We start from the raw sequence: 26,272 nt of genomic DNA on the forward strand, positions 1-26,272 counted from the left end.
TTAGTTTATTTTAAGCAAAAAAACAAACTATTTTTTATTTTATTTTATTTTTTTCAAAACAAGACAAAAACCTTTTCTTGTCTACTCAATGCTTCTTAATGTAAGCATTTTTAGATTTTCGGACTGGAAACAAGACAACATTTCCAGTGTTGCCACAGTTACTTTGAAAAAGTAATCTGATTACTGATTACTGATTACTCCTTTAAAAAGTAACTTAGTTACTTTACAGATTACTTGATTTTAAAAGTAACTAAGTTAGATTACAAGTTACTTTATTAGTTACATTCAGCAGTTGCCGACAACACCCCTGCCGCCTCAAAATAGAAATGACAACCGTTTTTGGCAACACACTTTATTGCATTTATGCCCGAGCCTGACGGCCCCGACTTTTTTACGCCCCTTTTTTCAGGCTTCTGCTTCGTTTTATATTTATTTTAATAATTAAAATAAACAATGAGATGTGCTGGTGGAAACAACATGAGACCATGATAGCTTGCGCCACTGTCAAGATATGGCTCGCGCAGGGTTAAAGAGTCCGTTTCTTCAGTGCAGCTGCTAGAGTTATGGCCTTTTTACAACTGGTTCCTTCGTTCATTTTCTCTGACCAGGTATCTATCTGATTGCGAAATGACCAGGAGTAGGCTTAATGCCTTCCGAGAGTCTTTCGAGACGTATTTAATTCCGATCACTCAAACAAACCAATTCAGAAGGTGCATGAAAGCATTTCAAACTAAACCGGACAAATGTAAATTGGTTGTTTAAACCACATGTGTAAATTTTACTCCTGGCAAATAATTAAAAAATAAATGTGTGAGAGCGTGTTATGTTGTAGTCAGATAGATATGATGGTGCTACTGCAACATCGCTGCAAATGAGTAAAGCAAGCCAACGCATGGCCGTAAATGAAACTTTAAAATAAGTCACACAAAACACAATCATCTTCAATATAAATTAATGAGACTAATGATCTTACCAGTGCTTAGGTCACTCTCTCTCTCATATTGCGATCTTTGAATTTGAAATGGGTTGCTGAATAAAATGCTGGAATCTTTTGCTTTGATGTGAACTCCGTTAAATGAGCATATACCGTGGGAATTGAAGATCGGATTTATATTAATTTTGCTGAAGTGTAAGGTAGGCTATAAGACAACCTGCATGTACTTTCTTTTTTTTTTTTTTTTTAGATTGTGTAGCCCGTTTTGGTTTTTCTTGAGCGCCGTTGCGAGCAGATAGGCTAATCTATCAGCCTGCCTCAGCTCGTCAAAAATGCCTTTGTGGTGGTATAATAACTAGCCTACTTTGTTTTTAATGTCAAAGTAGTTATATTTCGTTTCGTTTCTTTATTAAGTTCATTTCGAAAAATGTTTAGAGCAATTTTTTGTTTGTTAAATTAAAGTTTAAATTTTTTTATGTGACGACCCAGTGAGTTAACCGCATGTTTAATAGCCTAGTCTCTCAAACCAACTCTTGAATTGTCTTGTCTATATAAACTTTAATTTAACAAACAAAAAATTGCTCTGAACATTTTTCTTAATTAGGTTTATAAAAAAACGAAACGAAAAATAACTACTTTGACATTAAAAACAAAACTGAATTATTTTAATGGCTGCAACAATGTAAAAAAATAAAATAAATAGAAAACACTGGCTCCAGCCGGACTCGGGCTGAGAATTTTGATAAGCTGTCGGTTTTTACTAAGGAAAATTACTAAAATAGTAACTCACAGTGACTTGGAAAAGTAACTTTAATCTGATTACTGGTTTGGAAATAGTAACGCGTTAGATTACTCGTTACTGGAAAAAAGTAGTCAGATTAGAGTAACGCGTTACTATGTAACGCGTTACTGGCATCACTGAACATTTCTAAGTAAGAAAAGCATTTTCTGAAGTGTATTTAGTAATTATTTGTCATATTATAATTACCTTAATAGTGTCACCTTAAAATGAACACTTACACTTTATTTGAGGTTCATTATTACAGTGTAATTATATATTTAAGTAACAAGTAATAATAATTAATAACATGTTCTTACTATAGGGTTATAACTATGGTAAGTACATGTAACATATGTAACAAGGAAACTGTAAAATAAAGGGTTACCTAATATAGTTTATTATTATTATTATTATTATTATTATTATTATTATTATTATTATTATTATTATTATTATTATTATTATTATTATTATTATTATTATTATTATTATTATTATTATTATTACTACTAATATTAATAATAATAATAATAATAATAATAATAATAATAATAATAATAATAATAATAATAATAATAATAATAATAATAAACATAGACATAGTAATAGCCTATTTAGTATTAGAATAATAAAACAAAAGAAAGAAATCTGCAGACAGAGCGAGAAATAAAAAAAAAGTCATTTGGTTTGTCCCAGGTCTCTCACAGCTGAATGTGTAATGGCATGCCTGTTTTTCCTCGTCTTCTCATCCCATAGCACTTGGCCTGGAATCTGTTGTCTGCATTACTAATAGCATGATGGATGGCATTGCATGAGAAAAACAGGCAATCAACAGCCCACTCCTTGCTAACCTCTATACCTCCAGACGGTGCTGGAGTTCAGGAGAGCAGAACAAGCTTGTAAAGCACACAACCCTTATTTTTCCTCACTTTTTCGCACCTGCCACTGTGCGCAGGCAGACATTTTCCCCAGGCGCTGGGCCTGAGCCAGTGTGCGCCAAATATCATCTGCAGCAGGCCGGCCGATGCAGCCCTCACCAACAATTAACATTTGGTTTTACCTCTGCTAAATATTGAATGGGAATAAGCCTTTGTAGCAAGGTTAAACATATTGATTTGAGTGAGATGCCACAGGCTCAGACAGTCAAGATACTGCTTTGTTGTAAAGGGATGCACACTTTCATCTCCTCTCTGCCCCCCTTAGGCTTTTGAGGTGGCGGTGGTGGTGGTGGTGGTGGAGAGGTGTGCTGTACTGCTCCCGCTGCTGATACTCGATGCTTCTAAATGTCCATGTAAACATGCACTCTCAAATCATGCTGGGAGTTTTTAGTTTTGTTTGTTTTTGAGGATCAGCTAGGTGCTCTAAAACAGACATGAATGTATGTGGTAAAAGTCAATCGCAGCCAGGTGCTTCAGTATGCGTTTAACGGACACACAGCGGAATTGCACGATCCGGAAGCGATGCAGGTCAAGTGACAGCCATAGTCACATTCAGACCTTTCTGCACAACGAGTGCCAAAATGGAGACCCAGAGGGATGCAAAAGTGCCAGTTTCACTGCAGAGAGTCAAATGGCATGCATGACTATCAAGAGAATGAGGTGTTGGCATGATATTTTTAGATGGAACAGATTTGCAGTGTCTGAGATGAGAGGAACTTGTTTCACTCTTGCCAATATGCAAAGCTGCACTTGAATCACATCCTCGGAAAGCCTCAACTGCAATTAAATGGTTACATTTCTAGTAAGTTGCTCGGTCTTTCTCGCTGTTGCTTCTTTATTTACCTTTCATTTTCTTTTCCTTTTTACATTAAAGATATAAAACTCTATGAACTGTCACCAAAATTCAATAGTCTTGAACAGCGTTGACCTTTTCCAAAGGAAGCAAGGTGCCAAGCCTGCAGCTTGTTCTGAATTTAACATCACATTGAAACCTCTGCTTGTAAAGTCTTGGAAAGTGCTCTGTTATTCCGTTATAGCCCTAAACAATTTCTCATTTTGCAGAGTTGTAAATGCTACTCAGAAATGTAGTTCTAGGTTATTTATTTACTTACTGAAACCTTTATTTTATTTAGATGCTTTTAACCTTTTATAAGAGAAACTTTTGGGAAGAGAGAGGACAAATAGGAGGAGATCAAGGCGTCTCAAAATGCTCATCCCTCAAAACATTTGAAGGAGCTATAGAGTAGAGAAATGAGTAAAGGTGCACCAGTCAACCATATTAAAAGGATACTCTACCGCTTTTTCATATTAAACTATGTTATTCTCTTAACTAAAATGAGTAGACACATACCTCTCCATCTGAGTGCGTGCTCTCAATCTCTCTGACGTGCGGTGACGATTTGATAGCCTTTAGCTTAGCCCACTAAGCCCAGTTCATTCACTATGGTACCAAACAGAGATCAAGTTAGAAGCGCCCAAACACCTCCACGTTTTCTCTATTTAAATACAGTTACATGAATAGTTGAACGATCAAGTATGTTGACACAAAATAAAATTTGGCGCTTTTCTTAGTGGATTAAAAAGGAGAACTATTATGTATGGCGAAATAGCACAGATGAGAGTACTTCAACTCAGCACAGTAAAAAGTCACGTCTGAAAAATCCTATTGAGGATTAATACAATTTATAATAAATCCTATTAATAAAAAATATTTATTGAGCAGCAAATCAGCATATTAGAATGATTTCTGAAGCATCATGTGACACTGAAGATTGGAGTAATAGTGCTGAAAATTCTGCTTTTCCATCACAGGAATCAACACATTCTAACACCCAGGGGTGTTTCTAGGATTTTCATTTTAGGGAGGCTTAAGCCCCATTCACACGGGACTAGTATTATCTAGGGGCCTCTGGTGATTTGTAATAATTGCAGAGAATGTCTGTGATCGTAATCCCGTGCGAATCGTCCATTTCTCTAATTTGTACTGTAGCGTAAAAATTCCCCCGCAAATTACCAACCATATTTCGCCAAACATCGAGGTCCTGTGATAATAGTAGTCCCGTGTGAATCGACATCTCTATGATTCAGGATTAGGCGGATCGTATATAATTTTTGCAAGCTTTTTTTTCTTCCTGTGAGCATTTCTATCTTTATCTTTCACAAAGAATAAAGTCTGCATTCATAATGCGCACCGTTATAAATTCGGATTATGCTTTCACTTTAGAATGAGTATCAATTTGGGACTAATCTGATTGAATATTGTGTTTAATATTAACACCAATACTGTTCTTAATGAAAAACCGAACAGAACAGTACAATTGAACAGTACAAAAGCTTGTAGGCGCTTTTACATTTAGTTTTGAAACTGAATCTTCCGCCGTATATTGTCAGCTTCTCACTCGTGATAAATGAAATCTGACTCCTGCCGCTGGTCTGAGCTCAGTTCATGGCGTCTGTTCGCTAACAGAACGAAATTATGTTTATTTATTAGGCTTTATTAGGTTTATTTATAAAATAATCAAAATGATATCGATGCCTGTTTATGATTTCATACAGCTATATAACGAAGTCTTGACATCATATCCGGGAGAAGACAGTAAATTCGAGTAAAATCACAGGCTTGCTTATCCCGTGTGAATGCGCCACGCAAAACTCAGATGTGGGGGAGTCTTTTCTAAATCAGAGAGGTCCCTAGATAATACTAATCCTGTGCGAATAGTGCTTTAGTCCCCAGTGAGGGTATAGTGTATGGAAAACAATAAAATAATCACACTTTAGTTGAGGGTCCAAATTGCGCTATAAACTAGTAGCTTACTAACATGCATACCCGTAGGATATTGGCTGTTAATTATAATGTATAAAGCTAATAGTAATACCGGTTGTATGGCCATATTGTAGCCTACATGCATTATTTGTACCCGATAATTTAGGCAGGTTTATAATCACCAAGATCCCAAATGTTGGGGGTTTGGGGGCATGCTCCTCGGAGAAATTTTTGAAAACATATGTGTATTTTAAGATGTTCGGAAGGCCAAAAAATTTGATAACAATAGCTTGAAAACCATGTCACTGAGCACTAGATTATTTGTCTCTTATCTCTGTTTTTATCTTGCCCTGTCTCTTTCCCCTTTTAACTCTGATCTTTGACTCATATAGGCTAATTTGTCCATTTTCGTCAGTAAAGAAAGTAAACATATGGTTTACATATTAACATACTGATATTCATATGTTTTATGAATCATTTTCTTAGAGACGCTAATTTACTGTTTATTAAGTTTTACGTTTATTAAATTAATTCACAATATAAACACATTCCTTACTAATCTTATGCCCAATACAGAGTTTTGTGTTTTTTTGTTTTGTTTTGTTTTTTACATTTGTTTACTGAAAGTTAAAAATGGAATTATATTAATTTACAATATATACATTGATTATCAATCTTATGCCTAATCTGATGAAAATGTCTTTGTTAATATTTCTTGTTCATTAATTAGGCCTACATTATGAATCACTTTTTCAACTCAAAATGGCGAAATTAGACTAAAGTTTATTCATTTGCCTGAATATTTTTGTCTTTTTTTTTAACACTTCTGACTTAAAGCAGCAGCTGTCAAACAAATGTTTAGTTCAGCTGCTTACATTTCTCTCACTCAACATTGCACTGCTATAATTTGCGCTCAGCCTCAGCATTTTCTGTATGAGCATAAAGCCCGCCTACTCTAATTTGATTGGTTTTCTTAAATATTTTGACATTGACGAGCGGCGACAGACCAATGAGGCTCAGATTTACTCACACACCTCTGCTTCAGACGTGCGCTCTGCTCGGTGCCGCTGTTGATTGAAGAAACACACAGACGTCACTAAAAGACGAGACGAAGACGAAGTCGTAGCCGAAGCCTCCCACCAGTTTCAAATGTTTTAAAGGTTAATCACATATTTTTGGGGGGGCTGAGGGATAAGTTTGGGCCTAAAAAGGGCCTAACGACGACCATGCTAACATCCAATTCACATATTGATGCTTGGTCATGACTTTCGGCGTAACTTTTTAACGCGTGGGGTGATTTCAATTAGAAACCTCTGCCATCAAATACAGATGCGTTGGTCATGGGAATTTTATCGTCATGCTGAAATGATATATTTGTTATTATATTTGTTTTTTGTTTTTACAATTTTTTTATTATTATAGGCCAAAAGATTGATTTGTGTGAAGAAAATCCCCAAAAGTGATCAGTGTCTTCATCTGCCGAAGATCATGCACACTTGCAAAAATTGCCGCCCAAAGAAACGTTACGTCCACTTTGATAGTGAAATTGCATTGGCTCTCGTGTGTCTCGTGACCAGTTGTGTCATGCTAAAGAGCCAGGTGTATCATTTGAGTGTGTGCTGAGATATGACTGTGCGGAGAGTGTGTGTGTGTGTTCACAGAGCGGTGGGGGTCATCATTTCAGTGATGATCATTACCCTGTGCATTAAAAATGGGTCCTGACCAAGCGTCAATATAAGTGACGAGTTGGGAGTGAGAACGTGCTGCAGGAATATATTACATTTTAAAATACATTAAAAAATTATTGTAATGGCATTTTGTGTTTTCTACTCAATCCCTGGCATGATGGTATTAGCAAGGAAAGGGTGAAAATAAAATGAAATAAAATAGTTTCAAAAGCTTTGTGGACTCCAGCAGACAGAGGTACATGGGCCGTTCTCTTCCGCATACCCTGCTGTCAGCCACACTGACTTCAAAGCGTGCTGATAGAGGAACTCCAGCTGCTCTCCTCTCCCAGCTGGGGCTGCTCTCGGCCCGGCTCCAGTGTCTGCCTGACCTCCCCTGTGGGACAGAGGCTTTTTTTGACAACATAAGCAAATTCGTCATTCTACCACTTCTCCTAATTCCTAGAGCCTGTTTCTTTTTCATGCGGATGCCAGCGGTCAGGTCTAGGGTTTTTTTGTTTTTTTGTTTTTTGTCAATAAAAGAGTAAAAGGAGGACTCTGTTAAACCGAGAGAGATGTGATTCAGAATACAGTAGTATCAGTATGATACATTAATGGAGAGAGTCAAAGCTGTGAAATTTTTACTTGATGAAACGAGAACTTGCTCGAGAAACTGGCCATTAAATGGCTCTGTGTGTCAGGTTCTCTTCAGTGTAGCTTGTACTTGCACAGGTGGGGTGAACATACAGTCTTTTCTCATACACTGAAATCACAAATATTTATCCTGGAGTATAAATAATTCCCAAATTGTATTTTATCTGCTACTTCAATAATGTCTAACCATTGGATAATTGCCTCAGAGAATACATTAACAATGTTAACGTCATGGTATTGTGGGCAAGGATTAATTTTGTTTTCAGACGACACAAACATACAAATTGTATTTTTTATGATTTCTTAACAATTTGCAATGCAGTCCTTGTGCTTCCATTAGATTAACCTTATTTGCAGCCTCATTTAAATCCCAAACACATGCTGTCTCCACCACAAATTAATAACACATCCCACGCTCCAGGTGAAAGTGTGGTTATTGCTACTAAATATTATTTTTGTTCACTCTGCAATTGGGCTCACAGCAGCTTAAATCTTAGCCACTGCAAGGTGGGAGGAAGTCGGTGCAATTACAGCCAGACCTGCAAGCCCAGCAAACTGAGTCCGCTAAAACCGGGAAACTGTTTGTCTTTGTTGTTTGTGCCCATTAATAATAAACATCTCTCTTTCTCTCTGTTTTCCAGCCTCTGGACTTTGAGTCAAAACATTTCTACAACCTAACAGTCGTGGCAACCAACATACGCGCCGATTCGATCACGGGTGGGCCCTACATGGACCAGGCCACGATCAAAATCGTTATTGAGGACTCAGATGAACCCCCTGTCTTCACGAAGCCCACGTATCTCTTTGAAGTGCATGAAAACGCTGCGATCAACACAGTCATAGGAGCGGTAGTGGCCACAGACCAGGACGCCCCACACAGTCAAGTCAGGTAAAGGCAATCATTTCTAGCCCGCGTGACCTTGACAGAAGATGTCTGGTGCTCTGTTGTCCTCCTTGGTGAAATTAGGGCACAACATTCTTCATTAATCCATGAGAAGATCAAGCTCAAGCTTCTACATCAATCTAATATCCAAGCGCTCCTTCACCGCTGCATCCTACCAGCCATTAAATGCTGCTGATGAAATTGCCTGTAGAGGTGCATTTGCATTCAGACTAAATGGAGCTCTCACCTCCACAGAATTGGTTATACTGGGAAATAGAGAGAGAGAAGTGGGAAGAGAGATAGTACAATGATGCTATAAGATTCCTCCCCTTCCTCCCACTGATGTATTTCACTTCTGTGACTTCCTTTTTGAAAAATTACAAGGGCACCTTCAGTATAGGTTATACAGCCAATTTCTCTCAGTCCAACCTAGCATTCCATTAATTCTCCAGTGACTTGCGATGTTTCCGGGACAACACGCAACAGGTTGTGTAATTACACGGGGAACTGGGAGCTGGGGAGAAATCAGAGACCGGGTTTCAACGGTGCAATGGAGTTTACGCCAAGTGAACGTTCTCGTGTGTTATATATTCATTCTAGGTCTTCACAATATATCGAAATAAAATTATTTCGATGGCCCACTTTAGACATAAGACTATAAGTAACTTTGCAACATGTCAGTGAACCGTCACTACAGTATTAGTAGACTGTTAGGATTTTGTTCAGGTTCAGGTTAGTAAAATAAGTTGTAGTAACATGTACTGTAAAGCCTGTAGTGGACCATTAAAAAATATATATAGTTTTAATAAATTTACATAAGTATATATATTTGCTGTGTGTAATACTGCGAGTCTGTACACTCAGGCAAATCCATCCATTTTAAAGTCATATTGAATAGTCATATTATTATATACCCAAGAATGAACAACCATTTTTTCCCCAAATCCTTCAGCCCTAAAAGGATGTGTTTGCTCTGAAAAATAGGGTAACACTTAGTTCAGGGTCCAGCTTTCACTATTAACTATAGTTGCTTATTAGCATGCAATAAGCATATTACTAGGTTATTGGCTGTTTGATAGCACTTATAGAGCATATAATAATGAAGTAGTAATTAGGAGTTTACTGTGACAAAGTTCATAGTTAATAGTTAGTTAATGAGAATTGGATGCTACACTAAAGTGTGACAGTCTTTATGACCTTGGACATTTTTCATGATTGCTTTTAATAAAGCAACATTCTAGAATGATTAAATTTTTTCCAAAATAGAGCTATTCACTTTTTTTTATTATTATTATTATTATTTAAAACAGCAATAAATCTCAATAATCTCAATAGCAGCCCCCTTCTTCTTTTTTTATTCACCTTTCTGAGTTGGAATTAATTTCCCTTGCTGTCATTCGCATTTGTGCACTCATTGGTCTGACATTCAGGCTTTTCGTATTGATGCTCTCGTGTTATTTGGAAGATGAATTACCTGTACTTCTATCGGAAGCCATGGAGTAGATTCTGTTAAGCTATACATGAAGGTCCACTTAAACATTAAAAGATGAATTATCTTTTTCTAATGTGATCAAATGATTTTTGTTGTTGACTTTTTTTTTTTTTCAGAATTTTGAACCATTAAGTGATAAAGTCTTATAATGTGGACCAGAAGAGTTTAAAAGTAATTTTAAAAGGTAAAAGCCACTTTGTAAAAAAAAAAAAAAAAAAAAAAAAAAATGGATGACAGACTTTATCTAAATAGCCCATGTTGAATTGCATAGAGAAATATGATTACTATACCTCACCACAAATGACAAAAATGTTGCCTGAATACAGCTAATTGTGCACATCGGTGTGGATGTCACGTCAATAGGAGCAATCAAGGTGAAGCGAGCAAGAATCTTAAAAAAGTGCCTTCTGAAGGACTGTGCAAAATTAAAATGTCAGTTTTAATCACAGCTTAGCATGGAAAGTCGTTCACAGAAACATTGTTTCTCATCACTCTGACCTCACAGACCACCACCACCTCTCACTCTCTCTCTCTCTTCTTATAACATTGCAGGATTTCTCTTGCTATTGTGAAACTGGCATGCATCAAATGGTGCCAAGCTGTTTCCAAGTTCAAATTAGCCTTGTTAGGAATATTGTCTATCTGTCAAAAGAAGTGTGGCTGTAATCAGTGGGGATAATTTAACCTTCTCTGACAGAAGTCCCTCTGGCTCCAGATCTTGTTGCGGCACCTGATATCTAGCATATGCTAACATGGCGTGACTACTCTCGATGGCGATTTTGTTATCTCAATGTACGCTTTACTTACTGTATATAGAGAAAGCAGGTTACTGCCCATTTAAAGAGTGCAGCCTACTGAAAAAAAAAAGAAGCATTGGTACAGTGGAATAGAATGTGCTTTTGTGAAAGTCCCCTTATTTACTCTTTTACCCGACATAATAACTAAAAAGGCATAGATAATGTGTTCTATTATTTTTTTTATTTTTTTTTAAGTAATGGATTTTTAGTTTTTAATATAAAAGTTTATTCGGTTTGTGATGCCATTCATTTGTTGTTGCTGTGGTTGTTTTTTTCACAATGGAGAGTGTTTTTTTTTTTTTTTTCGTTCTGTATGCGTAATGTCATAAAATGGTCACACTTTACATTAGTGCTCAGGCTGCAATATAATTACATAAGCAAGTAGTGCTCCCGAGTAATACTAATCAACAACATGCACTTCATATGTAATTATTTTGTGAAGTGACCTGTAATTAAATGCTGTTTTTGCTACCCTAATTTTAATTATATTAACATGTAATATACGCTTTGGCTCAGGGTGATAAAATAAGGTGGTAATGTTTGGTTTATGTTATTCATCCGGTGTGTAAAGCATATCCTGTAAAACAAATTAAAAAAAAGTTGAATGTAATAATGTCTTAATTGATTTTGCTTGACACACACACGCACAAAAAAAATAATGTATTATTTTGTATTACATATACTAATAATGTATTACATATACTAATTTATATAAATTAAATTAAGAAATTATTATTTATTTATTTTTTACATGTGGAGATGTATCACATTGAAATAAAATACTGAAATACATACATGCAATGTATCAAAAGGTTAGTTCAAGCACAAATGAAAATTCCGTCATTAATTTGTCACCCTCATGTCTAAAACTGTAAGATCTCCATTCATCTTTGGAACAGAAAGTAAGATATTTTTGATGAAATCGAAGAGCTCTCTGACCCCTCCATAGACAGCAATTTAATTAATACTTTCAAGGCCCAGAAAGGTATTAAAAACATCATTAAAATAGTCCACGTGACTCAAAAATATCTTCACTTGTGTTCTTAAAGATGAACGGGGGTCTTACAGGTTTGGAACGACATGGGGATGAGGAATTAATGACAGAATTTAAATTTTTTGGGTGAACTAACCCTTTAAAATCCGAGCTATATACTCAGGGTAAGAAATGTTTCTTTTCTTTCTTTACACCCTAGAAAAGCAACAACAACGACAACAACAGCAGCAAAAAAAAAAAAAACAACAACAAAAAAACATGGAATAATTAATTACAGATTTGATTGTTTATTTTCTTTTTTTTCTCCCACTCCATCCCCCATGCACAGTAACTTTGTCAGTTTGATTGACACATAGCAGAACATTTCAGGGTCTGTCTCTCAGTGGTACGTGGAGCTGTCAGAGCCTGACTGAAATCCACTCAGCCTCCTGGAGACTGGTCCCAGGTGGGAATCCTGTCTGGCTGCCTGCGCAGCAGCAGAGCACTCCTCCTGGACTTCCACCCTCAGTCTCAGGATCTTTACCACGGCTGAACATTTTTTCACGTTCACTATCCGATGAATTATTTTATTTATTTTACAACCCGTTTTTCATCCACTGGGGCTTTCTTGACAGTTACACCTCACACACAGCTTTTTTTTTTTTTTGTGACAACGCCCAAATAGACATTACCTTGATCATTCACGGATTGGTAAATTAAAGGTGCATAACTGGATTGAAAATAAATATGCAAAACATTTCTGTTTTTTTTGTTGTTGTTGTTGTTTTGTTTTTTTCTGAAGCATGACAAAAAGGTATACCTTCAGGAAAAATAATCATGACATGTAAACGCATGATGCTAAAAAAGTATGATATTTTGTGTGCATTTGAATCGGTTTATGTTCACCGCTGACTTTAATATTCTATGATATGCTTTTTACAAAAATCATTTTACCTCATATTAAGGAATGTCGTTGTGTTCTCTCTGTTTCCCTTCTGCAGGTATTTCATTGATAGGCACACAGATTTAGAGAGGCAGTTTAACATTAACGTTGACGACGGGAAGATCACATTAGCTAAACCTCTGGATAGAGAGACGGATATGTGGCACAATATCACCGTGACAGCCACTGAAGTTCGTAAGTTCAGTCTCCCTTTCTTTCTCTTCTTAATTGAAACATTACATGTTTTGTGCTTCCGAATGATTGCATAACAATATCAAAGAGATCATTACAGTAATGCGCAAAGAGATCATTAAAATCTGTGTAGAGGCACTTCAGACCAATAAAAATCTCACATCACAATTAACATCTTTTTTATTATTATTATTATGTCATAAGATTTACAACAGAGAAACAAATCTCAAAAGGCACTAAGATAAAAGGCCATAACCTGGGTTCATAACAGCCCATGTAAAATAAAGCTTTACGTAACGCCTCAGGTATTAATTTACCAACGGCGGATTTTAAGGTTTTAAAGTTTCCTCTCAGAAACTGAAGACACTGAGATTTTACTGAATTAAACAGCTCAGCAGTCAATTCATGGACATCTAATGAGTAATTTCTACTCACGCCAGAGCTGTTTGCTGTACATAACAGATAAAAGAACATCTGTTGACTGGATAAAGAACTTATTAAACACAAGCTGTGGACCAGAAATAAACACTGCACAAGCCATCCATAAACCTCGAGATTCATTTTGATTGGCATGTACAGCTACATTATTTGGATATTGGAGCCAAAAATGTTTCCCTGGAGGAAGAAAAAAATACTGATGCTGTCATATACAATTAACATAAGATGTCTTAGAGCTCAAAGAGCAGAATAAACTGATTTATTTCAGGGCTGCTCACATTTTATGTATGCAAAGGTCCAGTTTTTTCAGTGTTTTTAACGTGATGATCAACAAATCTGGATTTGTTTTTGTTTAATTATGTTTTTTTTTACAGCAGTATCTGTAAAATATTGTGTACAGAATTGCTATAAATGTCATCCTGTGCTATTGCATTACGTTTAAATGTCTGGTCGAGGCTCCTATTATTATTATTATTTTTTTCATAAGGCCGATCAAGGAGGGAAATTAATTGACAGGTCAAATGCATTTCAAATGCTGTTTGCTGTTCTAAGCGTCACACATTACAGCAGTATGCCCTGAATTGCCATGTGCTGAAGCCAAACGGATAGATAATTGCTTTAAAAGTCAACGGTTGCAACCCTAATTAAATACAATCATTTACATGGGTCCTCAAAAGGGACTGTAAATTACTGCCAATGAATAATTCCAATGAAAAGTTAATCTAATTAAATTGCCCTTTATTGTCTTCTAGACTTCAGCTGCCACCGTTTTATTAATATTCATTTTTTTAACCTTCATGTATAAAACATGCACCTGTACAGGGGATTTCAAAATCACTTTGAATGTTTTTTTTTTGTTTTTTTTTCTCTCTCTTCTCCGTAATCCTGTTTTGCATACTTGATAATGTCTAAAGCTCAAACGGATGCTCTGTCTCATCTGTCCCTCCATCAACCCGGAGGATGGGGGAGAAAAGAGAGGACGAGAAAGAAATTGGTGTGAGGCAGAAAGAGAAGGAAAATATCTGGGTCATTTTATTTACCTGGGATTTGCAATAGCTCCCTTCTATATTTGGCCGCTGTACTTCTGTTTTCAGTGCTTTAATAGCTTGTCTCTTTTTATATCAGGAAACCACAGTCAGATTTCCAGAGCCATAGTGGCAATCAGAGTGCTGGACATAAATGACAACGCCCCTGAGTTCGCCACCGAGGATGAAGCCTTCCTCTGTGAGAATGGCAAACCTGGACAGGTAAGAGGTCATCAGTCAGGCAAGCCAGCATCGTCTCCCTCTCACCGCTCCTCCGTAACGATCAGCCACGGTAAATTACAGCCTATTGATTTAAGAGAGAGAAGTAAGCGACACCTGGGTGGCCCTTTTTAGCCACTCTCTCCCTCTCCCTCTGCAGAAAATGAAAACAATCAGATCAATTCAGGCCCGGTCAGAGCCCGCATCGCTCTAGCCGACATGCGGTGACTGTGACTAAAAGTATCAGTCTGTACTTCCATATCCTCCGCCCACTAACATCCTCACTTTGAGAACATTCTCCATCCATGTGGGGCAAAGAATGACCGGAATGATGAAGGCGAGGTCCCGCTTTACAGGGAGCTGTTAATCATGAAGAAAAAGAACTTGTCTTGAACGGGGGTGGCAGATATATAGATGGACTTGGCACAGAAAAGTGGGCTGCCAAAGCCGCGCCCCTTAGCTTAGGGTCTCTACTTTTATGAGTGAATGAGACAGATTTTTCATCCCGTGTTGTGTGCTGTCAGTGTCTGGCCCCATATGATGTCAAAAGTGGAGTAATGGATGGCCGGTCCCTCTCTTCGTGTCTGTGTCCACAGGTGATTCAGACCATCAGCGCTGTGGACAAAGACAATCCTTCCCAGGGACACACTTTCCACTACCGCCTAGAGGTGCTTAACAATCCCAATTTCACCATCAAAAACAATTTAGGTAAGACAACATGTTACTATAATTGATGAATTGTGAAACATCGACAATGAACAAACTCAATCTAATGACTCTATTCTCTTCTTTAGAGCTGTTTGTTGCTGAAATAAATTTATTTCATAATTGATGAATTCATAATTTACACAGTTATTGAACTGAACTATATCAACCTAGGCTCATTGTAAAAACACGCCTCTACTATTTTTGTGAAATTCCAATAACATACGTACCTATATGTACAATTCAATGCAGTTTCCAACTGAAATGAATGCTAGTGGTGGTAAAACACCTTTTCAAACTAATTATGATTACAATGGCAAGATATTGTGTAATAATTACTTATTTTTACATGGTTCCTTGCACAATACTATGCTGTGACCCTCAAAACATGTTAACCATATGCATAATTTATTAACTAATACATGTTGACTGATATTGGATTTTACCGTTTCGATGGCTAAGTTGGGCACTGGGCAGTACCTCCTGACAATGATTAATTACCAATAGTTTTAAAGAAAATGTATTCCGAATCAAAACATAAACTAAACATAAACAGTGTTAACATGTATGCATGAAAATGTATTGATCTTTTAAATTATTTCAGATTTGCATGTATTTTTGTCACATTGTTCTTATTGCTCGAGATACTACTAATGCTAATGTCCTCTCAGCCTTGTTGGCAAACATACTGTAGTCCTAGTTCTCAATTAATGTAGCATCTAGTCAACAAAATATGATAGTGTGTGTTCTGTGGTGTACATACTAGGTGTGTAACGGAACACAAATCTGACGGTTAGGTACGTACCTCAGTTATGAAGTCACGGTTCGGTACAATTTCGGTATAGCAGTTTTACAAAATTGCTTTTTATTTATTTTTTATTCAACAGTGGTATATATCCTGAAAAAAATGTGTCTGCCCTTAAATTAATTCAATTATACCTATAATTATAATAGATAATGATGTAAACTATATAGGGAGATTACTTAGGCACATTGTAACTATTAGCCTCCGTTCAGTTATTTATTTTTTATCCAATTCATTTTTGAAATATAAAAATGTATACATGGCTGTCAAATCATGACAGATTTATTTAAACATACATTAAATAAACAAGACATCACTAACAGGTTAAGTAAGCTTGAATAGAATGAATATATAGGCTAATATAGTGCATATGTTTATTTGGTGAAAGAGTTCGTTTCCCTAGTGAACTAAATGCTGTGGACTCTGAATGACTTCTGAGGTAAATGTGATGCTACGTGACAGTGTTCTCAAGCTGTTTTGTCTTTCCGCGGTTGAAACAACGATTGAGCGATTACACAACACATTATACATTTCAGTAAGTTGTAGTGTATCCTCAACATACCTTCAGAGATATTAATTCATGTTTATTCTTTAGGAAGAGATGATGGCGTTCACTCACACGCCGCACCGATGTGATCAGTCGTGTCACATTAAGCGCCAAAACGGCATTTAGCATTTGAATTTTGTGATAAAATGGACTGAATACCTATTATGTTTGTGTGGGAACTCGGATTGAAGTATGTTCTGCGCTTAAAACCCGACTGTTAACTGTTAAAGATTGCATTCGTACCGTTTGGTAAACATGAAAGCCCTGTACTGAAGCGGTTCGGTGCAAATACGTGTACCATTACACCCCTAATACATACATTTTCTTTATAAAATTTTACATCAGCATATGATTCCGCTCCGTGAAGAGTGTAGTTTCTCATGCCAAAACAAAAATAAACACCATGAGTCCTGATAGTTTGCTCTTGTGTAATTGCAGCGGAGATTTTGCAGCCACAACTGAGATAAACTGTGTGGTTTATTTTTGATACTGATGGTTCCAAAAATCGGTTATTGGTGTCAATGAATCTGCAAAACTTATAAATCGGTCGACTGGTTTGTATCACTAAACCAGCCCAATATGTTTGGCTTCTCTGGTACAGCATTTCACTTGTAAGGCAGAGGACTCATGAAACACAGGTCACAGTTAAAGACCTCAAACACTTGTCAAATCAGTTGTGGACAGTCAAATCAAGTTTTTAAGTAAAAGTACAGATACCCTTATTAAATATTACTCCAGTAAATGCATTAAGTGCTCTTAATACTTGAGTAAAAGTACAAAAGTAGCGATTGATGAATGCTCAAAATAAATGTGAGTGTGGATATGATGTACTAGACTCACAGATAGAGCATAAATAGGTTACAGCTCACTCTAACATAATGATGAATTATTATGATTTGTCAAGTAGCCAGCACTGGTCAATAAGGAAGATTATGCAGACATTTAATATGTATTGATCTGCAAGTAAGATCATGTTTATTGTATGACCTAAACGTGTGATACACTGATAACCACTTACAGATAATTCAATAACAAAATATACCATATAGTACATAAAATTAGGAAAGACAAATGGTTTGTAAATGTGTTTATAAATCAGATGTCACATAGGGCAAAATGTGTTAACATTTTAAGAAGAAGGACATTTTAAGAGTGGAAGATCCATGGGCCTTATTTTGCGTTATATTAACTTTATATTTAGATTTGACCTAAAACCTACTCCGTTCAGAGGGTAGCCTAATACACAAATGTGGACATGTCCACATTCCAGCATTTCATACAATGGGCTTAAACAGCTCTCCCTTTTACAGCGGATTTAGTTCACAAACCACTGACAGTCCTGACCTAAATATGATTTTCATTTACAATAATAAATCCTAAAATTTGGCAGTAGTATCTTATTTTTCGCACCATCAGTCGTGCCTGGACTCAAGCTCCAGAGATATTGGCTCCTGTCTGGTTTGGAGTAAGAATTCAGTTAATCGTGAACTGGAGACTCGCTCTGACTGGATCATTTGAATCAGCGAGCTGTTGACTGGAGAACAGATGCAATCGGATCGGCCCAATTCAAGAATGAATCAGTACGATTTGCAAACTGTTTTAAAAGGTTCATTAAAAAGATTCAGAGCTTTCTTCAGTTCTTCGATTTCTTCAGTTCAAGGAATGACGTTTTTAGGAAATGTATTGGAGTAAAAAGTACAATAGTATGCTTTGGAATGCAATGAAGTAAAAGTAAAAGTATCCCAGAATAAAAATACTGCGATAAAGTACAAACACTAACTTTGAAAATACTTTGTTACTGTTACTGGGTAAAATGGCCTGGTTGCATAAGCAAATGTGTTTTTATCTCACATTTGCTTTAGCACTATTGGTTTGATGTAGTGAGGGGTTTAGTGTAGGCAGGTGTTATTTTCAAATGCAATATAGCATTAACAGCACTCACCGGACATATCATTCTTAGACTGCTGTGATATGTATCTGTATATTAACCAACATAATAAAACATTTTTCATAAATTCATCTGTTTTGGAATAAAAAAAAAAAAAAAAAAAGATTATGCTTTTAGCGCCACTCACCGGACTTTTTACTTTTAAGATGTTGTGAATGTGCAAGAAACACAGGCTATTCCATACAAATGTCACCACAGGCACGTTTTTCCATTGAGCCTAAGTTAGAATTAACACAGAAATTAATTGAGCTGAATAATGACACTATTGTGTTTGTAGATCTGCTTTATAGCTGGATTTTTGGTGAAGTTTGCTTCTTTGCAAAATTGATTTTGTTATTTTACTGTTCATTACCGTGAGGCTGCTTGGAAACAATTGTGACCACAAAACTAGTCATAAGTCCTACCGGTATTTTTGGGGCAATATATGTATGTTTCTTTTTTTATTATTATTTTTTATGCCAAACATCATAAGGATATGAAGTAAAGATCATGTTCCATAAAGATATTTTGTATATGTCCTACCGTAAATATATCAGAAATGTATTATTAGTAATATGCATTGCTAAGGACTTCATTTGTAAAACTTTAAAGACGATTCCTTCGTTGAAAAACTATTTTTTTGCACCATCAGATTCCAGATTTTCAATACTTTCCTACCCTAACAAACCATACATCAGTGGAATTTATTCATACAAAAAAGTACCTTTATGATTGGTTTTGTGGTCCAGAGTCACAATTTGTATTGTATAAAGTGCTATAAGTGACTTGACTTTACTTGAGTTGAAAGCGAGCAGGGAAGTAATAATGAGGTGGAGAGAGAGAGAGAAGAGAGAGAGAGAGAGAGAGAGAGAGAGAGAGAGAGAGAGAGAGAGAGAGAGAGAGAGAGAGAGAGAGAGAGAGAGAGACATCTGCAAGCGCAAACATTGTACGTCAAGCGCAGTCCGGAGGCGTGCGTTTGAAGGGGAAATCTGGCGGAATTAGTGTACCCAAAAGTTAGCAGATGCACAATTGTCTGGACATCAGCTATTTTGTACTCCCCAGTGCATTTTGAAAGAAAGCAAATGAACAGAATCCAAGCCGAGGTTTAGCGATGCAACTCGATGTAGTGTGACTTACTCAAAGTTGAGGCTGTGCAGCAGATGGTTCTAAATTTGTTTGCTAAATACACTGATTTTTTGTCTTTCTTTTTTTGTATAACCTATCCGACCTTCCTTTTCACACTGTGCTCCTGCTGTTCACACTGCACAACCTAGTACTGCACTATGCTTTCGAAGACTTGAGGGAGAACTGTATTGATCTAGTTCCATTTGGCATGTGGTCTTATGGCTGACCGTTGAAGGAGCTGTTGTTTTGGCTGCTCACCAAAAAGAGGAAACGTGATATTTTTGAACCAGACGGATCAGACGTTACATCAAAAGAGCTTTGCCTTCCGAGGGACAGTGTTTTGAGTTAATATGAAAGTAAGGAAGAGTGTCAAAGGGAAAGTAATTGTGGATCTCTCTAGCCTCTGTAACGCGCTTTAGTTATAAATATATATATTTAAAAAAATTTATATAGTATTTATATATTATATATACAATAAAACATTATGTATATAGGTTGAAGTTAGGGGGTATAAGGCGTAGTTTCAAATTTGTTTATCCAAATGTAATAATTTAAGAAAAGCACAGCTAGTAGCATAGGCACATCTTCTGTTTCAATTTTGCTAGAGAAATTGTGTTTTTTAATGAGTGTATACAAAGTAGATATTTTATGGTAATATTTAGATATTTATTCTGCTGTTTATTTATGTGCTGGGATACAATGTACTGCATATAGGCAATATCGTTTTGAAAACAGACTTATGATAAATAAGTCGAAAATAATGAAGAAAATAAACAGTAATTTCAGTAATCCTCTATGGTGAGTATATAAATGTATTATCATTTTAATCATTATAATAAATAGATTAACATTGTAATGCAGTATACTTATAATGCATAGTACTTTGTGGTAAATATTTTATATCTCATATTAAAATGAACAAGGGACCCACAGAGAGGATTGGTAATAAAAATGTTACAAGGATGGAGGAAAAAAGAAAGATGAAACAACACTGATAGAAAAAAAAAATCGTTGAACAATGGACTACTAAGACAAAGACAGACCTTGAGGATTGTAAGATGAAACAGACAGGCGGAATGTCATTAGTGACAATCTCAGTGATATCTTGAGAGGCAGCATGTATTATGAGTCAGCCTGAGTGAGTTCAGGTTAAAGATGGCCACTCCATCACAGAGACAGGAGAAAGCTCTGTAAGGACACCAGGCTTTGATGCACAGCCTGAGGCGTCTGGTGCACTAAGGCCGCTTTCTCATCTCTTCTGCTGTGCGTGTATGAGTGTATGATTGTGCATGTGTTTTTGATCGCGCTTGCCATCAAAACTTGTGCAGCATTTTGACAGCATGTCCAAATTTTTGCAATATCCTGTTTCTTTTCATTATGGTACTTGTGATTTATGATTAAAAAGCACAATGTTTCGTATTGTTAGAGTCCTTTAAAAAGATGGTTCAATCAAAAATGAAAAATGCTGTCATAATTTACTCACCGTCATTCCAAACCAGTAACACATTCTAGGAAGCCTGCATTTATAATGCATCATAAGGGTATTATTAATGCTTTATATAACATTTCAGTACGAGTAAATAGTACAAGTGTGCAATGTCATGGAATGTATACGCCCAAACTCATTTTGGCGTGCATATGATACGCACTTTATGGCGTATTATACATACGAACTACATCCGATTTTTAGAGGTTTAAACGAAGACTTTTTTTGTCACTTTACTTTAAGCTTTTGTGCCAATCTTAATTAAACAATATCAAGATATGAATCTCTAGGATAATCCATTATAACTTCAGTGGATAAAATTATGTTCATTTTAAGTGTTATTACTGTTGTTTCGATTATTCATGCGATGATACAACACATTATGAGGTTTTTATAAGGCATTATACACACAACACTGTAAAAAAAATAAAAATAATTAAAAAAAATTTTGGATTTTCAGCTGGCCAGATTGAATTGCTGTGAACTGATCCAATTTAATTCACAGAAATTCAGTTTGGCCAACTAAACATTTTTAGATGTGATCAGTCACTAGAAAATGTTCAATTGAAGATCTGATTTTATTTTTTTATTTTATTTTTTTACAGTGCATACATTGTGATGCATTAACAATACCCTCATGGTGTATTATAAATGCAGGCTTCATCTGGTGTTAATGCATTATACACTTAAAAGTTACAACCACAGCTAGGTACGTGTTTTAATAATGTATTATAACTATTGTTATGATTATTTATCAGGTGATACAACACAGTATAAAGTTTTTTTTTTTTTTTTTTTTTTTTTTTTTTTTTATGACCATATACAGTATAAAAATAATTGTAATGCATTACTATTATAATGCATAAAGAAACCCTTATAATGCCTTATAAATGCAGGCTTAGAAAGTGTGACCGAATGGTTCACATGATTTGTCCATATAATGAAAGTCTAGAACAGCACTGATTTTTATTGTATGGGGGAAAAATAGACACTACATTTTTTTCAAAATCTCTTCTTTGTGTGCGGTAGAAGAAAGAAAGTCGTTTAATACTGTACATTTACTTTAAAAAAAAATAAAAAAAATCTTGCAGTGCATACTACATACCTTCTGAGGTAAAGTCTAGACTTCGCACACTTGGACGCAGTCACATTCTCTTCTTGTAATGACATTATAAATCATATATTTCCTTATGTACAAGAAACGTACAATTATGGGAGCATTGTTTTTCAGTAGCAGTCAATTGCATGATTATCTATCCTGAAGTCTCGTCTCCAAGATCATGTGCAGTAATGATCTAGATATGCACATCACGGAGGCACACAGGCAGTCCGTGATGGTTCCCATCTGCACACGCCAGGCAGGTTGTCTGAAGCAGACCTCTGGAGCTGAGCTGAGGAGGTTTGTTTGTGATGATAACTGTAATTGCGGTAGATGGTGACATGGAGAGGCCAATGTGAGCTGGGAACTACCAGCAGCTATTGTGACCTTAAAAGTTGTGCTTCAGGGCATTGCACCCTGAAAAAAGAGACGTAACAAGCACAACATAATAGCTCCTATATACTGTCAGAATATTATATTAGTTTTCAGTTTGAAATAAATGTGACTAATCTGAAATGCTCAAATGCACTTAAACCTGGGAACATTTCATTTGAACATAACGGTGTAAAGGCACATTAAACGATAGTCATAGCAACAAACAAGGACTGCATATCAGTGAATATTCTTTGGTGGAAAAAAAAAAGATACATTCGTTCAGGACAATATTCCTCACACATAATGGCATAAAACAAATATGGAACTTTAATTACATTGATAAATCATCTCACAGCATTTGCAGATAATTGCTTTGTGATCTCAGGGAAACAAAAAGAAAGCTATATTTACATTTTTCATTAGCATGTTTATGAGCGGAAATTAAATTCCGACCCTGTTCAGTTTACCAGTATTTGTTCCAGAGAGCTCTGTGATGTCCTTTCATTCTGTAGTTTTAAATGATGAACTTCCAGTTGCTCACCCTCATGAGAAGCAATAAATAAATTCATACATTAACATTGCCATGGTTGCTCCCAAGACTCTATTAAGTGATAAAGCTTTTTCCATAACTTGGTTTTTGTGTTATATCCGTCTGCGGTATTATCTAAACCTTTCACTCAGTAGCTGATTTTCTTTTCTTTCTTGAAATAAAAACTGAAGGCTTTTAGGGAGATATTGTACAGTGTATCAACTGAAGGAGCTCCTTGAGACACTGGAGAGCTCCAACATATGCTTTGAGGTATGAGGGGGGCAGATAATGAAGTTACAACTTCTGAAAAGAAGCACCAGTGGAGGCTCCAGTACTTTGCTCGGTTTCTTTGTCTCCCTTTCTGAGACACTTCCGCTACTCTTGAGCCTTTGCAAGAGATTGACAGCAGAGATGAAACTATTTATATCCATGCTTATTTATTGCTGGGATAGACATTGTCTCGTCGTAAATGCAGTGGTGTGCTGTTTCCCTACCATTTACTTGCATGAAGTGTCTTTGATTTCATACATCACAGCCAAACTTTATCTCTCCATAGATAACTCGATCAGCGTTCTTGCCAAGCATGATTCCTTTCGCCGCCAGAAACAGGAGACGTACCTCCTGCCCATCGTCGTGAGTGACGACGGAGAGCCTCCAATGAGCAGCACGAACACTTTGACTATCCGGGTGTGCGGCTGCAGCAGGGAAGGCATTGTGCAGTCGTGTAACGTCGAGGCTTTTGTTCTACCCATTGGTCTCAGCATGGGAGCTCTGATTGCTATTCTAGCTTGTATAATTCTACTTCTCGGTAGGTCATTTTAGCTGCCTCTTAGTCCTTACTCATTTTTTTATTTGAAAACCACTTTGTGATTTGCATGTAAAATCTGAATCTTAAAAGCACTTGGTAAAATATATATTTTTTAAAAATCGGAATCTCTGAGCTGCACATGGCAATGGTAGAGATCACTAAGCGGATGTTCTTGTGCCTTTCAGTTATCGTGGTCTTGTTCGTGACATTGAGGAGACACAAGAACGAGCCTCTGATCATCAAAGACGACGAGGACGTGAGGGAGAACATCATCCGTTACGATGACGAGGGAGGCGGGGAGGAGGACACTGAGGCCTTTGACATCGCCACCTTGCAAAACCCAGATGGCATCAACGGCTATCTGCCCAGGAAGGACATCAAGCCTGACCTGCAGTTCATGCCCAGACAAGGTCAGCACTCGGGTCCGAACGGAGTAGACGTAGACGAGTTCATTAATGTACGGCTTCACGAGGCAGACAACGACCCCACGGCTCCACCATATGACTCCATTCAAATCTACGGATATGAGGGCAGGGGCTCCATTGCGGGCTCCCTGAGTTCCCTCGAAACGGCCTCATCGGACTCGGACCAGAACTATGATTACCTTAGGGAGTGGGGGCCGCGCTTCAGAAGACTGGGCGAGCTCTATTCCGTGGGCGAGAGCGACAAAGAGACTTGACCTCCAACCACTATGGACCTCTTGCTTTCGTCCACATAACTTGTGTATTATGCTACGGGGATGTTAGACACTGCTGTTAAAAAGGGGGGGCGCCTTTTTTTAACTTCTTAGAGAGACCTAATAGCATTAGTCATTTATCACATCAGAGTGCATCGTAACGTCAGAACTTAACAGTGTCTATAGTAGGAGGTCAATGATTCTTGTGGAGTGTGAGTTTAGATTACCGTCACTGAGTGTCTAGCAGTATTTTGGGTGTTTGTTGTTCACTGTGACCACCAGAGGCATCAGAACTTTGATTCTTGGTAGTCGCTTGAAAAGACTGGATGGAAAGAGGACATTTGGGACACCTTGTAGCCCACTGTGGCAGGAGAAGCAGGACTGCAGAGACACCGCTCCCCAGCGACAATTGACGTCATTTAGCCAATCAGATACAGGAACATTTTAAAAGAAGGTACACTAAATAGCAATATATTGTCTACATTACTTATGAATGTATGTGTGATTTAACAAATGCGAGCGCAATGAAAATACATCACACTGGCTTTAGGATCTGCCTGCTGAGATAAGATTTGACCCTTTGATACTACGTGGCCAGATTTCTTGAGTAAACTGGAAAAGCCTCAAGGCTTGCTTTATACAACCCTTTGTATCCATATGCTTTAAGTGTGATACACACTCAAACATGATTCGAGTGTGTAAGAGAATTGTGGAAACAATGAGGCCTTCGTTTTACAAAAGCAAGCATTAAATACAGTCGTATTCCAATGTTTTTTGGAACATTGATGTGTTTCTTCATTGTTGTGTATGTTTTATATAAATATATAAATATTCATCGCCAGTCGTCTGTTTTGTGCTGCAGGTTTGAGTATATTTGTACTTTTTATTTTTTTATTTATTTTAGTGAAATTGTTATTTTTTATTAACTTTTTAATTTCAAGTTTCAAGCTTTTCCTCTTCAGCTTTGTTTCATTCTGCTGCATCACCGTTTTTTAAAAGCTGAACTGAATTTCTGTATTGAAATTCACATAGTGAGATCCGTTAACTACACTGAACTGTGAAATTTACTGAAGGATTTTTCTTGATGACCAGGAAAGATAAGTCAATACTTGAGACAATGTGTGTGTGTGTGTATATATATATATATATATATATATATATATATATATATATATATATATATATATATATATATATATATTCACATAATATATACAGTGATATCAGTGATCATTCTAAGCACAATAGCTGAAAGCATCTAGTTCATGTTTATATTTGACCCCTGCCATTTTTAAAATCAAAAGTCTGAATCCATTGAGTAAAGAAATACAGAAACAGACATGCGTAATGAGCTGCACTGTATGATATTAGAGCAAAAGAAAAAAACAATGTACATAGAGTCATTGCTGATTCTCTTAGCTTTTCTTTGAAGTGATAGGTTTTGTCTATGCACGTTAGCTATTGCACATGGGGATCTGGCACTGGAGCTGCGT

At 36.6% G+C, this 26,272-nt stretch overlaps 1 protein-coding gene across 1 annotated transcript in view; it reads left to right on the forward strand.

Annotated features, from left to right (window-relative positions):
* The window catches only part of cdh8 (cadherin 8), a 111,705-nt gene extending 85,795 nt beyond the window's left edge, over positions 1 to 25,910 (forward strand). Inside the window, exons 7-12 of the mRNA XM_067437992.1 lie at positions 8,377 to 8,624; positions 12,882 to 13,018; positions 14,579 to 14,700; positions 15,294 to 15,405; positions 23,852 to 24,103; positions 24,289 to 25,910. Of these exons, the coding sequence (XP_067294093.1) occupies positions 8,377 to 8,624; positions 12,882 to 13,018; positions 14,579 to 14,700; positions 15,294 to 15,405; positions 23,852 to 24,103; positions 24,289 to 24,782 (1,365 nt within the window). The 3' untranslated portion in view covers positions 24,783 to 25,910. The remainder of the gene's footprint in view (positions 1 to 8,376; positions 8,625 to 12,881; positions 13,019 to 14,578; positions 14,701 to 15,293; positions 15,406 to 23,851; positions 24,104 to 24,288) is intronic.
* Positions 25,911 to 26,272: the final 362 nt, after the last annotated feature.

The sequence above is a fragment of the Pseudorasbora parva genome, chromosome 1 (assembly GCF_024679245.1).
Source record: "Pseudorasbora parva isolate DD20220531a chromosome 1, ASM2467924v1, whole genome shotgun sequence".
Classification (NCBI taxonomy): domain Eukaryota; kingdom Metazoa; phylum Chordata; class Actinopteri; order Cypriniformes; family Gobionidae; genus Pseudorasbora; species Pseudorasbora parva.